Consider the following 15,915-nt stretch of genomic DNA (forward strand, 5'->3'; position numbering starts at 1 on the left):
ATCCTTCCTGTCGCTCTCAGATCTAATAAAAGGCAAAAATGACCCCCCCAAAAAAAACATTCTGTAAAAAGAAGGAAATGTCCTATTTCTCAGCATAACAGCAAAAAACACTGTGAATGATGACTGGATTATAATATTGTGATTCGAAGTTTCAAGCTCAACCGCAGGAAGAAAGGTTCCAACAGTGTCAGTGTCCTGATGCAACACTCGGGAGACGCCATACTGTCCTACAGCCCGCCAACAACAGCCTACCTACCGTAGGGCCGGCCTTGACCTCATTCACAAGCTGACCGCCATCCCTACAGGGCAGAGCATCAGTACCCAGCACAATGAGATGACCTCACACTCCACAGCTAACGTAGCTGACAGCGTTCTGAGACTTTGGACTTTGAGAAGGCGGACCTGTGGGCTAGTGGACCAGTGGTTAGACCGCATCGCAGCTGGAAGGTCACAAGCTCGATTCCCCTGCAACTACCAAAGTCAAAGTTTCCTTGAGCAAGATAACAAATCAGTACTTGAATTTTCACAACTGGCCTGACCTCCAGTGAAAGTATAGGGCAGCAACTAACGATTATTTTCATTCTCGATTGATCCGTCGATTATTTTCTCGATTCATCGATGAGTTGTTTGGTCTATAAAATGTCAGAAAATGGTGAAAAATGTCGATCAGTGTTTCCCAAAGCCCAAAAGATGACGTCCTCAAATGTCTTGTTTTGTCCACAAGACAAACAACAACAAGCAACAACAAGCAAGACGCGGAATCTCTATCTGCTCAATCATTGTTGTTGTTACGCTGGGTAGGGTCCTGAGCTAAATACAATAGCTCCAAATTCAAAATCAAATGTTCTTCTGATGTTTTTAGGTATTCCAACTGCTTTCTGTGAATTGAATTGCCCCATTGGCAACAATAAAGATTCCTCTCCTCTTCTAAAAAGTGTCTCCCCCAAGTGCAGGTATTCACCTTGGTGACACTGGCGTAGCCGACATGTTGGTATCGACCAAATGTCGTTTTATGAGATTTTCCGACTGACATATGGTACTAGACTGCATTCAGTAATAAAGGGACAGTGCAGGCCAGACTGTATATAGAAGGCTATAGGTGATTTGATGATCGACCTGACTTGCTGGCTCGACCATCTGCTGGCTGAAGTACTTTCCACAGTGTGAGAGGAAGGGAAACGTTTGCAGCGATAGGGTTTCTCTGCTCAAAGACGATGAAGCGCTTTCGCAGACGCCGACGGTGAGCGTGAGGCCTTTCTGCCGCCTAGATCAGTCGCACGCCGACCTCCAGGCGCCAGAGAGCTGCAGTCTATAATACCGTGTCAGGGACATGAACCACTGAGCAACGACTGGCTGGATCCAGACGTGATTTCGAAAGGGTGGGATGGCGGAGGAGGAGGAGGAGGAGGAGAAGGAGGAGGAGGAGGAGGATGGCGGAGGAGGAGGAGGAGGAGGAGGAGGAGGAGGAGGAGGAGGAGGAGGAGGAGGAGGATGGCGGAGGAGGAGGAGGAGGAGGAGGAGGAGGAGGAGGAGGATGGCGGAGGAGGAGGAGGAGGGGGGAAAGATAAAGGAGCGCGATGTTATAAATAATTACAACTGATTTTCTAAATCTCTGACTGGAATAATTGAACGATGGAGAGGGACAGAAAAAAAGGAGCAAAAAGAGATTTGCGTCCGTGTGAAATGTGAGGAAGTCAGAAACGTAAAGGGGAGAGATGCATCCTCCAGCTGCTTGCTGTTCAATAGATGGAGAACAAAAGAGAAAAGACTTTCTCCAGAACGGGCTGATGAGCGGGGAGGAAGAGATGTGTCGGATGGGATAAGAGAGAGAGACGGGAAGAGAAAACGACAAAGAGAGAGAGAGAGAGAGAGACAGAGAGAGAGAGAGACAGAGAGAGAGACAGAGAGAGAGAGAGAGACAGAGAGAGAGACAGAGAGAGAGAGAGACATAGAGAGATCATTAGAGAAAGAGGTGGAAAATGAGAGAACTGAGGGATATTTGGAGATCCCCCAAGCGCCTCTCCTCTGGAATCTCCTTCCTGTCCAAATTCGAGAGGTCTGCCCTAAGTACTAAACTACACTTATCCAGTCATGCAGTATTATGTGCGCATGGTTACCTTACCTATACTGTACTGTGTGTTACACATTTTATCTGTATCCAGGTATGAACGTGAGGGTTTTTATACCTCACTTTTTACACATTGTTAAATATTTCAAATATGTTCACGGCATGGGCACTAGGGACGGAGGCGTCTTGTTCGTATGTCTGTCTGTGTCTGTCGTCCCCACGAAAGAAAGAAAGAAGGAAAGAAAGAAAGAAAGTGGCTCCTAGTCAACTGCACATGCTCACAACGTGACCACTTGAATGTTGCATGTGGTTGTTGTTGTTGCGTACACAACTTTCCCAACACGAATTCATGACTTCCACTTGACATAAACATCAAACACCAGTTTACCGATGACACAGATTAATTGTGATGTCATTGTTGATGATCTTCTTCTTCTTCTGTGGTGTTTTACGGCAGTTGGCATCCTTTATGTTGCATTACCGCCTCCAATACCCCACCGGCTTCCCACCCGCAGACACGGCCCATTGTGTCTGTAGGAACGTCTGACCAAGCCGGAAGTACCGCTGCCGGGAATTGACACCGCCACCCACAGCCAATTTGAACTAAGAAGATATTTCGTGACATTGGGCTATAATAAACTGAGTTGACTTGAGATGGAAAGGCGATGCACCTCTGGGTAAAAGGCCACCAGAGGGCGACGAGGCCCCTTATTGAACTTGATGTGGATCGCTGATCTTTGTCAATCATCAGCGTCTCTTTTCATCTTCCTCAGATCTCACTGCAGATACACTGCACTTCATCAGATCTCACTGCAGATACACTGCACTTCATCAGATACACTGCACTTCATCAGATCTCACTGCACTTCATCAGATCTCACTGCAGATACACTGCACTTCATCAGATACACTGCACTTCATCAGATCTCACTGCAGATACACTGCACTTCATCAGATCTCACTGTAGATACACTGCACTTCATCAGATCTCACTGCAGATGCACTGCACTTCATCAGATCTCACTGTAGATACACTGCACTTCATCAGATCTCACTGCAGATACACTGCACTTCATCAGATCTCACTGCAGATACACTGCACTTCATCAGATCTCACTGCAGATACACTGCACTTCATCAGATCTCACTGCAGATACACTGCACTTCCTCAGATCTCACTGCAGATACACTGCACTTCATCAGATCTCACTGCAGACACACTGCACTTCATCAGATCTCACTGTAGATACACTGCACTTCATCAGATCTCACTGTAGATACACTGCACTTCATCAGATCCACTGCACTTCATCAGATACACTGCACTTCCTCAGATCTCACTGCAGATCCACTGCACTTCATCAGATCTCACTGCAGATCCACTGCACTTCATCAGATCTAGGGTTGTAGCGGTACTAGATTTCTATTTCGGTGCCGGTACCAATTTGTATTTCGATACTTTTCGATACTTTCGATACTTTTTGTAAAAAAAAAAGTGAAACTGTCAAATGTCAAGATTTGCCTTTATTTTAAGAGTTTGGGAACAATTACACCAATAAATGGGTGTGGCATTTAAATGCTGAACAAAACAAACCTTCTGAGCAGTGAGAATACCGGTAAGTAAAATAAAGTGATGCCAGTGAAAATAAAATGACCATGACTAGCCTATATAGCAGCAAAAACTCTGAGAAACACCAATAACAACATTCGCAAGTTCACAAGTTCGATCCAATTTAGCAGCCCTTTTCAGAATATATAGAAAACATTTAAATTATCCCACCACCCCCCAACTGAAAAACCTCTATCTCGCCCATCTTGATTTAGTATTGACCTTGACCTATCTGACCATTGTATATTTAACACTACAATCTCTTTTTCACCATAACTTACTTAACCGACCCCCCCTTTTTTAAATGGGTGTGGCATTTAAATGCTGAACAAAACAAACCTTTTGAGCAGTGAGAATACCGGGTAAGTAAAATAAAGTAATGCCAGTGAAAATAAAATGACCATAAAACACTAGCCTATAGCAGCAAAAACTCAGAGAAACACCAATAACAACAATAAATAAATAATTGGTGGCATTTAAATCCTGTCTAACTTTTACTTGTCAAATAAGTACACACTCAGTAACATAACACAAATCTTTTGAACAGTGGGAAATGGTAATAAGTAAAATAAATAAAATAAATAATAATATAATAAAACACTATAGCAGCAGAAACATAAATCTTTTTTTCTTCAACAAGCAGCATAACTGGCTTCATATTCCCATTCTGTCCCCCAGCCTACTCAGCCTAAACCCTAGTTCTCCTGTTGCTATGTTTGGAGTGCTGCCAGCCGAGCCACCTCTGTCCATATAATTTTGGGGGGATTTTGTGGCATTTTTAATTCTACTGGCAAGGCGGTTAATTCTTGAATCTTGAATTGGGAGGCTCCCAAAGTTCCCACTCATTCTCGTTGGGTTGGGGATGTGCTGCATATTATGCAGCTGGATAAAATCAAGCCTACCCTACAAGGCTCCCTACCAAAGTTCGATCCAATTTGGCAGCCCTTTACAGAATATATAGAAAACATTTAAATTATCCCACCACCCCCCAACTGAAAAACCTCTATCTCTAACCTCAATAAGTAAAATAAATAAAATAAATAATAATATAATAAAACACTATAGCAGCAGAAACTCAAATCTTTTTTTCTTCAACAAGCAGCATAACTGGCTTCATATTCCCATTCTGTCCCCCAGCCTACTCAGCCTAAACCCTAGTTCTCCTGTTGCTATGTTTGGAGTGCTGCCAGCCGAGCCACCTCTGTCCATATACCCTACCCTACAAGGCTCCCTACCAAAGTTCGATCCAATTTAGCAGCCCTTTTCAGAATATATAGAAAACATTTAAATTATCCCACCACCCCCCAACTGAAAAACCTCTATCTCACCCATCTTGATTTAGTATTGACCTTGACCTATCTGACCATTGTATATTTAACACTACACCATATTGACCTTGACCTATCTGACCATTGTATATTTAACACTACACCATATTGACCTTGACCTATCTGACCATTGTATATTTAACACTACACCATATTGACCTTGACCTATCTGACCATTGTATATTTAACACTACACCATATTGACCTTGACCTATCTGACCATTGTATATTTAACACTACACCATATTGACCTTGACCTATCTGACCATTGTATATTTAACACTACACCAGCATAACTGGCTTCATATTCCCATTCTGTCCCCCAGCCTACTCAGCCTAAACCCTAGTTTTTCTATGGGTGGTAGACAGACTCACTGTTTGGCTGACTCTGTTTACTCACTCAGTCCCTCCCATCCCAATGTTTTCTTCAGGTTCCTAGCCAAGAAAACGAGGGTGTCAACATGTTCCTCGGTCAGTCTGGATCTTGTTGGACTGCAGATATTCCCAGAAGTACTGAAAACACGTTCAGATGCACAGCTTGATGCTGGAATACAGAGATATTGTCTAGCAAACTGAGCTAAGATGGGCAGGTCTGTCTGGTGTTGCTTCCACCATGCCAGGGGATCCTCTGCAGGGCTGATGTCTCTAGATTGTTTATACTCAGTAATCTCAACTTCCAGTTTAGCACTTCTTGTCATGGTTGGGGCTGTGGCACCATTGTCTCTTGTATCTGCCCCCTTCTTTTCTGAAGTGATAGTGCAGAGCAAACTCTTAAGGTCACTTTTCTTCTTCTTTGGTGCAGAAGCTGCTTCTGTGTCATCATCTTCTGGTGGCTCCTGTCTGACTCTGGCCAGATCGACTGTGTCAAGCTCAACCTGTAGGCAAAGTTTCCTCTCAACCTCTGTTTCCATAGTAACAAACATAGTTTTAAACCTTGGATCTAGGAATGTGGCGATGTTAAGCGTCATCATCAGATTGCCCTCATCATATCTCTTTTCAAGGTCTGCTTTACAATTGTGCTTCATTTCCTGTGCCAGTGGACTGTCACCTCCCTCATCTTCCAGGCAGGCTCTTATCTTCCATAGAAGTGGCAGGACTGACGAAAGAGTGGCCTCTTTCTCACCACTTAGGGCATCTGTGAACTCACTGAGTGGAGCCAAGACATCCCTGACTGTTTCCAGAGTTGTCATGTCCGAGTCTCTGGGCATCAGGTGCCACTTTTTCCTGTCGTCAGCCAGAACGGCAGAGACGGCCTGCTGCTGCTCACAAAATCGTGCCACCATATCATAGGTGGAACCCCACCTGGTTGGCTCATCGTGTATCAGTTTATGTTGTGGCAGCTTTAAAGAGGTCTGTTTTTCTTTCAGCATTCGGCTCATCTTATTGGACCTGGAGAAGCCAGAGATGGTCTTCCGGAGTCGGGACAGGCAGCTTGCTACACGGTCTATCGCTATGGCTTTCTTGACAGCCAAATCCAGGTTGTGGCCAAAGCAGGGTATCCAGGTATAATCAGCAAATGCCTTGATGTTATTAGAGGCATTATCTGTTGTGATACCAGACATTTTGGTCATATCCAGCCCCCATGTCTCTGTGACCATTTCTTCCAGGGCTTCCTTCAGACAGTCACCTGTAAATATGTAAATAATATGTAAATAGTAAATATGTTTTTAATTCAATTGTACAGTGTATTGAGACACTTCGGTGTGATTTGCATTTAAATTACAATAAACTTGAAACTCACCTGTGTGCTCAGAGTGCAATGAAGAGCATCCTAGACACCAAGACTCCAATTTCCAGGCTTCTGTGATGTGCTGGAGTGTTACTGCCATGTATGCACTTGCAGTTCTGCTCGTCCAGATGTCCGTAGTGCAGGCGAAGTATGGGTTTGCTGCCAGCTGTGCACTGATCATCGATCTGGTCTCCTCATATATCTTGGGAATTTCATTGTACATGAAAAAATGCCTTGAAGGGAGGTCATACCTCTTGTCAAACTCATGGAGAAGGTGTCTGAGCCCAGCTTTCTCTACTGAATATAAAGCCACTTGATCCACACAGATATATTCAGCAACCGCCCTGTTTAGCCTTTTTGCATCACTGCTCTTCTTTGGGTACTTGGTCTGGGACAGAAAAACATCCGGGAGTAGCCTCTGGTCGGGTGGTGGTGTCGCTCTCGCACTAGACTTCTGTAATTGGGGGAAGGGGGTGTACAGAACTTTAGTTAACATAGCCATTTTAATTTCAATGCCATAGCTTTTTAAAACTTGTTCTCATTGTTCCTTGAAACTATGTATAACATATTAATGGTCATAACTAGAAAAATACACGAGACTCATTCATCTTATTATTATCATATTACGCGTTTCATACATGATTTATTTTATGTAGCTATGGAACATTAAATGACATGGGCTAATGTCTCTGGGGTTATATTATTATATTATATATATTTTGGCCATGCCAGTAGATGGCGATCTACACCATGTTTTGTACAGACTGAGTTCATATAGCCAGCCAAACAGTGTTTGTGCTCCCTAAACCCTCAAGCCCTGGAGACTGTGGTTGACTTCACTGGCATCAGTCAGTTGATTTATGTGGAGTGGGTAGGGTAGGCTTAAGCCCATGGCACACCAATCAAACATTCTCCAACAAACACGAACAATCACCAACAGACAGTTGTCTGTGAATGTTGGCAGATGTTGGAGATTGTTTGAAGCATGGCACACCAAACAAACAAATTCAGCACTACTGTTTCTAACTTCAGTGAGAAGGTCTATTCAGGCAGTATTACTCACAGTTTACATCTAACGTTATGTAGGCTAATTTCACGCATACTTCAGTCAGGGTTATCGACAGTCCATATTATTGCCTCTGCACGTTTCCCGACGCTACAGTGAGCGCTCGTTAATGCGCTTGTTAACTAACGTTACTGCAGAGTCCGCTGTAACGTTAGTACAGCGGAGTCCGCTGTAACGTTAGTTAACGTTAGTTAACGAGCGCATTAACGAGCGCATTTTCTCACTGTAGCGTCGGGAAACGTGCAGAGGCAATAATATGGACTGTCGATAACCCTGACCGAAGTATGCGTGAAAGTAGCCTACATAACGTTAGATGTAAACTGTGAAAGGCCACAGCTGCTGCTACTAACTGGGCTGGGAGAGGCTTTGTGTTTCTTTGTGAGTTAACAGTTACTATAACATTAGTTGAACAGTTCTCACCTCTTGTTCTTTCTTGAAGGCTTGGAAAATGTCCGGGTGCTTGTCCTTCAAATGTTTTGAGAGGTTTGAAGTGTTTCCTCCCTTGGCGAGATACACTTTGAAGCATCTTTTGCACTGTGGTGCGTCTGGGTGAAGAGGTAGGCCGTTTTCGTTGGCTTTGAAGCCAAAGTATTTCCAGATGGAAGACCTGGCTCCAACTTTCTCAATCAATTGAGGTTTTTCAGGGGCAGCTGCCATAGTAGCTAGCTTTGCTAGTTTGCTTTGAATGTGCGCGGGTCTGCTCAGTGCAGTGCTCAGCTGCTTTTTTCCTCACCGCTTGACATGTGGATATGACGTCACTCACTCCGCGACTCTGGCGCATTTCTTAAAGAGACAGGCTCATATTGACCATTATCAGTCATAGCAGCGGTCGGAAAAGTACCGTTCTTTTTAAATCTTAGTATAGAACCGTTTCTACAGCAATAGTACCGCGGTTCGGGGGTAGTACCGGTAGTACCTACATCCCTAATCAGATCTCACTGCAGATCCACTGCACTTCATCAGATCTCACTGCAGATACACTGCACTTCATCAGATCTCACTGCAGATACACTGCACTTCATCAGATCTCACTGCAGATACACTGCACTTCATCAGATCTCACTGCAGATACACTGCACTTCCTCAGATAAGTGCAATCAAACGGATTTTGGACGTATTTTTGCCATATTTAGAGGCTGTTTGAAGTTACATCCCCCCTCAGATTCAATGGGCATGACCCTCTGCGTCCTCTCTCATTCTCTTTGTGAATCTTGTAATCTTTATATCTTTGTCACTTGTCATCTTTATATCTTTATCTTTGTCACTTGTAATCTTCATAATCATATCTTTATCATCTTTATACAGTAAACCAAATATAGATCACTCATTCAACTCAACATCAATCTACCAATAAACATCAATGTGTAAATAATAAGTAAACAATAAGGCACTCCCACAATACAAAGAAACATCAATAACTCAAATGAAGGCACTATCAGTGGACAGCGAACGGGCACTGCAATTTAGCATGAACAAGGAGCCACATGGCGGACGAATCCACCGCATGTAGAACACAGTATAAACGTCATTCCACACAGACAACAACAAATAATAACACTCACTTGTTCCTTGGACTAGGGATGTCAACGGTTAACCGTTAATCGATTAACCGTCGTTGTTCGGTTATTGCTGTCGGTCTATCAGTTAATATAAAAAAAAAAAAAAAAAAAAAAAAAAAAAATCTTTCTGCGAGGCCCTCTATTGGACGGGGCTCCAGGCGGCTGCCTGTTCGGCCTGGTTCAAGGACCGCCTCTGGCGGTAGGGCTGCCCCCTCCAGGTCGATTGGTCGATTGTTTGGTCGACGAGATTCACGTTGGTCGAGCAATCGCTGGTGTTAATAATTTCATAGGAGAAATACAATTTAATCAAAATAAAAGCGTTCCGGAACATAAGTAGCGTGCCGCGGAAGCAAGTTGCAACACGGACCTTTTCTAGAAGCACACAGGGAGTGATCCAGGCTAGAGCCATGGGCTACAGAGAGACAGGCTAACCATTAGGGGTGGGGGGAAAAAATCGATTAAATTTTTTTCTGTTTATGTATGAAATGTTACCACTTTCATCCATCACATTATAGAGCGCTTCCCTCTGCTCCGTGGCTCATACAGCCAATCATGTACCTTGTTAGTACAAGTGACACGGAAACAGCCAATCATTTAACAGAAAAACTCTGAGTGCACCCGCCCCATGACCCGCCCCCACTCACACACAGCCAATCATATCCCTCGACGGTTTGATCCAGAGCCAAGAGTCCCGACATCTCCTGCCTGGATAAGCAGCACTGTCGAGTTGCAGCAAAATAGACAGTTTGTGTTGTACTCTGAAACGGTTTCCCCCCCCTTGAATCAAATTGTACATTATCAGCTTTATTCTAGCATGCAAAAGTAGCGCGAGACCCATTCCTGGCTAATGAGTCTCGCATTTTGGTCCTCCACTGACGCCACTCGTTTGATCTCACCCGGTGTTACAAAGAATTGATGTGGGTGAGGTGAGTTTCAATTCGTGTTAACGTGTTCTATTAATGAGCGCCCAAGAAATTAACGTTAATGTTAAGACACCAATTTCACAAATACGGACGTCTGCAACGTTCCTTTACGGAATGGCATCCGCAGCTCAATTCACTTATGTGAGCAGAGACAAAGTTGAACTGTTGGAAAGGTTTTACTTGTACTTTGGGACAGGAATAACTCATTGTGTCATCTATTGAGCACACAGCTTATGACTTTATGTCTTCTGCTTGGGCTGGGTCTTGATGGGTTTATAAAACTGATATGGTGAAATGTACCACATTTTCAGGGAGGCAAGGCTTTTTCTCGCCCAACCAGCGGCGCGCGGTCCCCAGCACGGTCGCGCTCCAGCCCTACAGCCTATGACATATTTGTAGTTAAAGGAGATTTTTTTTTTTTTTTAACCTGGACCCATCTCCTGGCAATAATTATGATTTGGCCACTCACCCAGCGATGTCCGTGGCGTTTCTGGCCGTCCTAGCGTTGTTGTCACGGTCTCGGTCTCGGTCACCAAGTCTCATGAAGTCTTGGTGACCGAGATCACGTTTGAGGTAATTTGATCCCTGTGAGAGTCCAGGATATGGCCTGGGGCGAAATATCACTCTGGTGGATGTTGAGGGATCACATTATTACGATATGTGGCGAAAACGGGAATAAAAATAGCTATTTAGATGCAGGAAAGACAGGCTCACACTTGGCCCCAAATCAGCTCCATTTTACAACTGACTTGGACGCTATTGATCTCAAAACAACGCTAGGACGGCCAGAAACGCCGCGGACATCGCTGGGTGAGTGGCCAAATCATAATTATTGCCAGGAGATGGGTCCAGGTTCAAAAAAACCGAAATTCTCCTTTAAGCAAGTCAAAGCAAAACCCAGGCTTTTCCACACCTCTGATTCACCTAACATTAACCCTACAACCCTGAAATACACGTTACCAAACGTTTTTTTAGAAGGCTGGCAACGCTAGGCTGTCATCAAAGTAAAACGTCACCATGTCTGTAAATTACTGCTTGCAGTTGCACTCAGAGCATGTATGTGTGTGTGACAAATTAGACCTACCTGTGTGCCTTGAAAATAAGGTGGTTCAAAATAAAGTGGCTAAATGCAACCTTTTTCTTCTCATGTTTTTTATTAATAAAAACAGGTAATTAAAATTATCAATAATTATCGATATAGACTGATATGAAAGATGTCATATAGATATACTTTTTAACTATATCGCCCAGCCCTACTCATAATATAATATACAGTCTCTATTCAACTTTTCCCATGTTCTAGAGTAAAAAAGCAAACAAACTGAAAAAAGAAAAGAAAAAAGAAACAAAAATCGCAATAAATCGTAATATTGAATCGCAATAATCGTAGAATTGCAATACTTAAGAATCGCAATATATATCGAATCGGCACCCAAGTAGCGTGATAGTATCGAATCGGGAGATAAGTGAATCGGCACAGCCCTACTAACCATAGTTAGAAGGCTATCTAGACAAAAGTCCACAGAGATACACTCCAACTCCGGTAATGTTAGACAGACTTATAAGATGTTATTGGAATAAATCGCAAAAGCTATCTAACTGTCCTTTCTGCCAACTAATTAACCATGCCACGTGTGCTAACGTTACATAACCATAACCATCGCACACGCAACTCAAAGCTGTTTCCCATTAACTGAATATGGCCAGGTGTTACACAGCACGCTGATCAGTCTGTCCATTCCGGTAATGTTACAATGGTGCAAATAGCTTTTATTTATAATTATCAGCTATAGGGTATAGTGCACTCAGTAGTCAGTACACTGCACAAACTAAGAAAAAAGAAATACACTTGTTTTTTTTAGGCCCCGTTTCGACCAATCAATTGGTCGGAGCTGGGTTCGACTTTGGGTCGACCAGGATAATCTTTTGGTCGAGGGCAGCCCTAGTCTGCAGGTGGGAAGCCGGTTTAAGTACAGGTAAAGTACTGATTTCATGTCTGGTTGAAGAGGCGGAGGATGGATGGCAGTAAACTGTCCCTGTGACGAGAGGTTCTGGTTCTGCCAGAACCTCAGTCTTCTGCCAAGTGGGAGAGCCTGAGGTTCTGGTTCTGGTTCTGGTTCATCACACATTCCTTATCAGCACCACTGACATTATCAGCTGGGTTTCCTAACACGACCAAGCATTCAGATTTAATTGTGCACATCTCAAAACCGCTTTGAGCCAAGCTTCATCCATCACTGCAAAAACCTACAGGTGATTTCCTGTTTTTCCCTTTTCTTCCTTGAAACAGAAGTTATGGTCACATCTCTGTAGCTCAGTGGCTGATACTGTATGTGACGTGTGGACTGAGCTCATTAGATGTCTTCATTCTTCAAACTGAACCAGACTCTGAGCAGCTGCGTGTTTTGCATCCAGCGTTCCATCCTGCAAGCAGGCCTCCTACTTCCTGTCCAGCGTGTGAGCAGACTGCTCGCAGGTTAATCCTCTCATCTCTCCTGGCAGCTCACCACATCCTGGATTTACACAAATGCCTCCTCTGTGTGTGTGTGTGTGTGTGTGTGTGTGTGTGTGTGTGTGTGTGTGTGTGCACGTGTGTGTGTGTACATAGAACCTCCTGCATGTCTAATGCAACGTATCAGCAGTCAGTTCTCTGCAACCTTACATCTCACTGCATCTCACTGCATGTCATAAATCCCAGTGATGTCATAAATCCCACTGTGTCATCATCAGTGATGTCATAAATCCCACTGTGACATCATCAGTGATGTCATGAATCCCTCAAAAATCCCACTGATGAAATCTCAGTGTGACATCATCAGTGATGTCATAAACCCCACTGTGACATCGTCAGTGATGTCATAAATCTGACATTATCAGTGATGCTGGTCTCATTGGCCACACAGCAGCCGAGCTGCGAATGCGTGCTGCAGGGCCAGCTTGGCGAGCTGCAGGGCCAGCTCGACGAGCTGCAGGACGGGCGACCTAGAAATCAAGCACGTGTAGCGCGCGAGATCCCTAGTTCATTCAATTTAATTACAGTTCTGACCATTTTTGACTGTAAGAGAAACATTTAATTTCACTTTGACAAATTATTACATTATCTGACTATGTATTACATGTAATTACATCTGTGACAGCTCTTATCAGATGTTTGCTTCGTTTAGAGGAACATCTTACTGCATTTTAACAAGTTATTACATTATCGGCATTAGGGATGTTCATTTTGAAAAATTTCCATAATCGAAAATCGGGAAAATGAACTCATTGAGTGCCAAGGACGTCTTTCGACGTCCAATTAAATAGTGACGTAGAGTGCCAAGGACGTCTTTCGACGTCCAATGCGTTTTTTGACGGTGGGACGTCGATCAAAGCCTTCTGCATCTCCTGTACAAATATTGTAGCTATTGGAGGTCTATAACCTATTTTACAGAACCCTTAGGTGGCGACAGTGCTCTCTAGATTACAGAAAGGCAGAGAAAAACAGAGAACAAGTCGTTGGGGAAACGGAAATCGCATCGCATCCGTATGCATCGATATGCATGAAGCTCGTTAGCTGTGCCTGCAGCAGCCAATCAGCTCCCACAATTGAGCTCCTCCGTGTCCGCTGCGACAGCCCATCCGCATGATCAGCCGTGGAGTTGTTATTATTCTCAACTGGAAGCATGGGAGCCGGTGACAAACACACACGGAACGCTGTAAAAAAGCTGGATGTCGCGCACCCTTCACTGTGCACAGCAAACTCAGCAGAGAGCCACCAGAGACACTCCCATACGCAGGAGGAGTGTGCAGTTGAGGGGTGGGGGGGGGGGGGCACGCAGAGCAGCACACAACACCCAGACAGACCCAGACAGCAGGACAGGATTGGCAAACGCAAGCCAGAATATCCGATGCCCACCAGCAGCAAATCAAGACCAGCAAGAAGCTGCAACCAGCAGCGCACGCAGGGGCCAGCGCTGCTGTTTGCAGCTAAAAAATATTATTCTGCCAAACAAAATTCCCTGGCCTTCACTGTTTTATTGAAGGAAATTATTTTTGAGGTGTGACTACATCAGAAAATTAGCTTCAGAGTCAGTGATGTGTTTGAAATGTTTAATTTCACAAAAGGGTCATTATCTCAGCTTCTAGAAAAAAACGTCTGTTTTTGGTTAAATCAAGCTATCTTCTCCGGCTGATAACTAAAGGACGGAAAATTATATCAATAAACCTGTTTTTGCTGATGATAGAAGAGAGTCTCATCGTTCTTTTTGCGTGTTCAGTGTTTACATAGTAATATCACACAATATTCTGTGGGCCTCGAGAAATCACTGAAAAAAGCTCTGAAACTCTGGCACTGGGAGCGTCCGTTCTCCAAAAGTGGCTGGCACTCAATGAGTTAACGATCAATTTTAATTATTATATTAATAATATATATATATATATATATATATATATATATATATATATATATATATATATATATATATTTTTTTTTTTTCTTTTTTTACAAAATGAATGCCTATGGCAGAAAATACGAAAGACAACGTGTTCTCCTCAATGAACTCTTTATTTCAATGTGTCTCTGTGTTTTTTTTAATAACAATAATCAAAATTCCACATCAATTATCGATTTTCGATAATTGATGAACATCCCTAATCGGCATTTCGACATGGATCAAGCATGAATTCACACACATATACTGTACACACACTTTCATTCCACCTGCCTACCAAAACGCACACTCCTCTCTCTCTCTCTCTCACACACACACACACACACACACACACACACACACTCACGTGTGCGCTACCTCCCTCCAGCCCACAGACTGTTTTGTGTGTCAGATAAGAGGCTGGAGCCAGCATGCTAATATCCCTGCAGTAGAGAGTGGGAGTGATCATCTGTAAGAGACGCTATCTATCACACAGAAACACTAGCACTGTAGATAGTGAAAAAGACAACACAGTTCACTCACACAGCCAAACGCTTTGATAAGACCCACAGCGCCGGCCAAAACACACTCTCATTGACTGGAACGCTGCCATGATGACGGGGCGCTTAGACACCCCGTATCGTAAGTTACCAAACGGTTGTAGGTTCGATCCCGCCAACAGCCGATGTGCGCCGTTGAAATGTGGTTGACCAAGACTACATTAGGGTAGTCACAATAGTAGAATTTCTAACTTCGATACCATTTTCGATCCCACGAAGACAGATGGGCAAAGCTACTGATCTACCAGACGATCTTCGTTCCTACCCTCACCTATGGTCAGGAAGGATGGGTCATGAACAAGAAGAACAAGACCGCGGATATACAAGCGGCCGAAATGGGTTTTGTCAGGAAGGTGGCTGGCATCTCCCTTAGGGACAAGGTGAGAAGCTCAGTCATCCGTGAGGGACTCGGAGTAGAGCCGCTGGTCCTTTGCGTAGAAAGGAGCCAGTTGAGGTGGTTCGGGGCATCTGGTAAGGATGCCACCTGGTCGCCTCCCTAGGGAGGTGTTCCAGGCACGTCCAGCTGGGTGGAGACCACAGGACAGACCGAGGACCAGGTGGAGAGATTCTATCTCCACGCTGGCCTGGGAGAACACCTCGGGATGGCCCAGACAGAGCTGGATAATGTGGCCAGTAGGGAACAGGAAGTTTGAGGTCCCCTGCT

The 15,915-nt window shown here is 44.0% G+C and overlaps 1 protein-coding gene across 1 annotated transcript in view; it reads right to left on the minus strand.

The window, feature by feature from the left end:
• The window catches only part of LOC310792229 (disco-interacting protein 2 homolog C-like), a gene marked incomplete at its 5' end in the record, with an annotated part of 146,019 nt that extends 139,452 nt beyond the window's left edge, over positions 1-6,567 (minus strand). The window contains one exon of the mRNA XM_083653958.1: positions 6,178-6,567. Coding sequence (XP_083510084.1) covers positions 6,178-6,567 — 390 coding nt within the window. The remainder of the gene's footprint in view (positions 1-6,177) is intronic.
• Positions 6,568-15,915: the final 9,348 nt, after the last annotated feature.

The sequence above is a fragment of the Poromitra crassiceps genome, assembly GCF_964638095.1.
Source record: "Poromitra crassiceps genome assembly, chromosome: 17".
NCBI classification, from domain to species: domain Eukaryota; kingdom Metazoa; phylum Chordata; class Actinopteri; order Beryciformes; family Melamphaidae; genus Poromitra; species Poromitra crassiceps.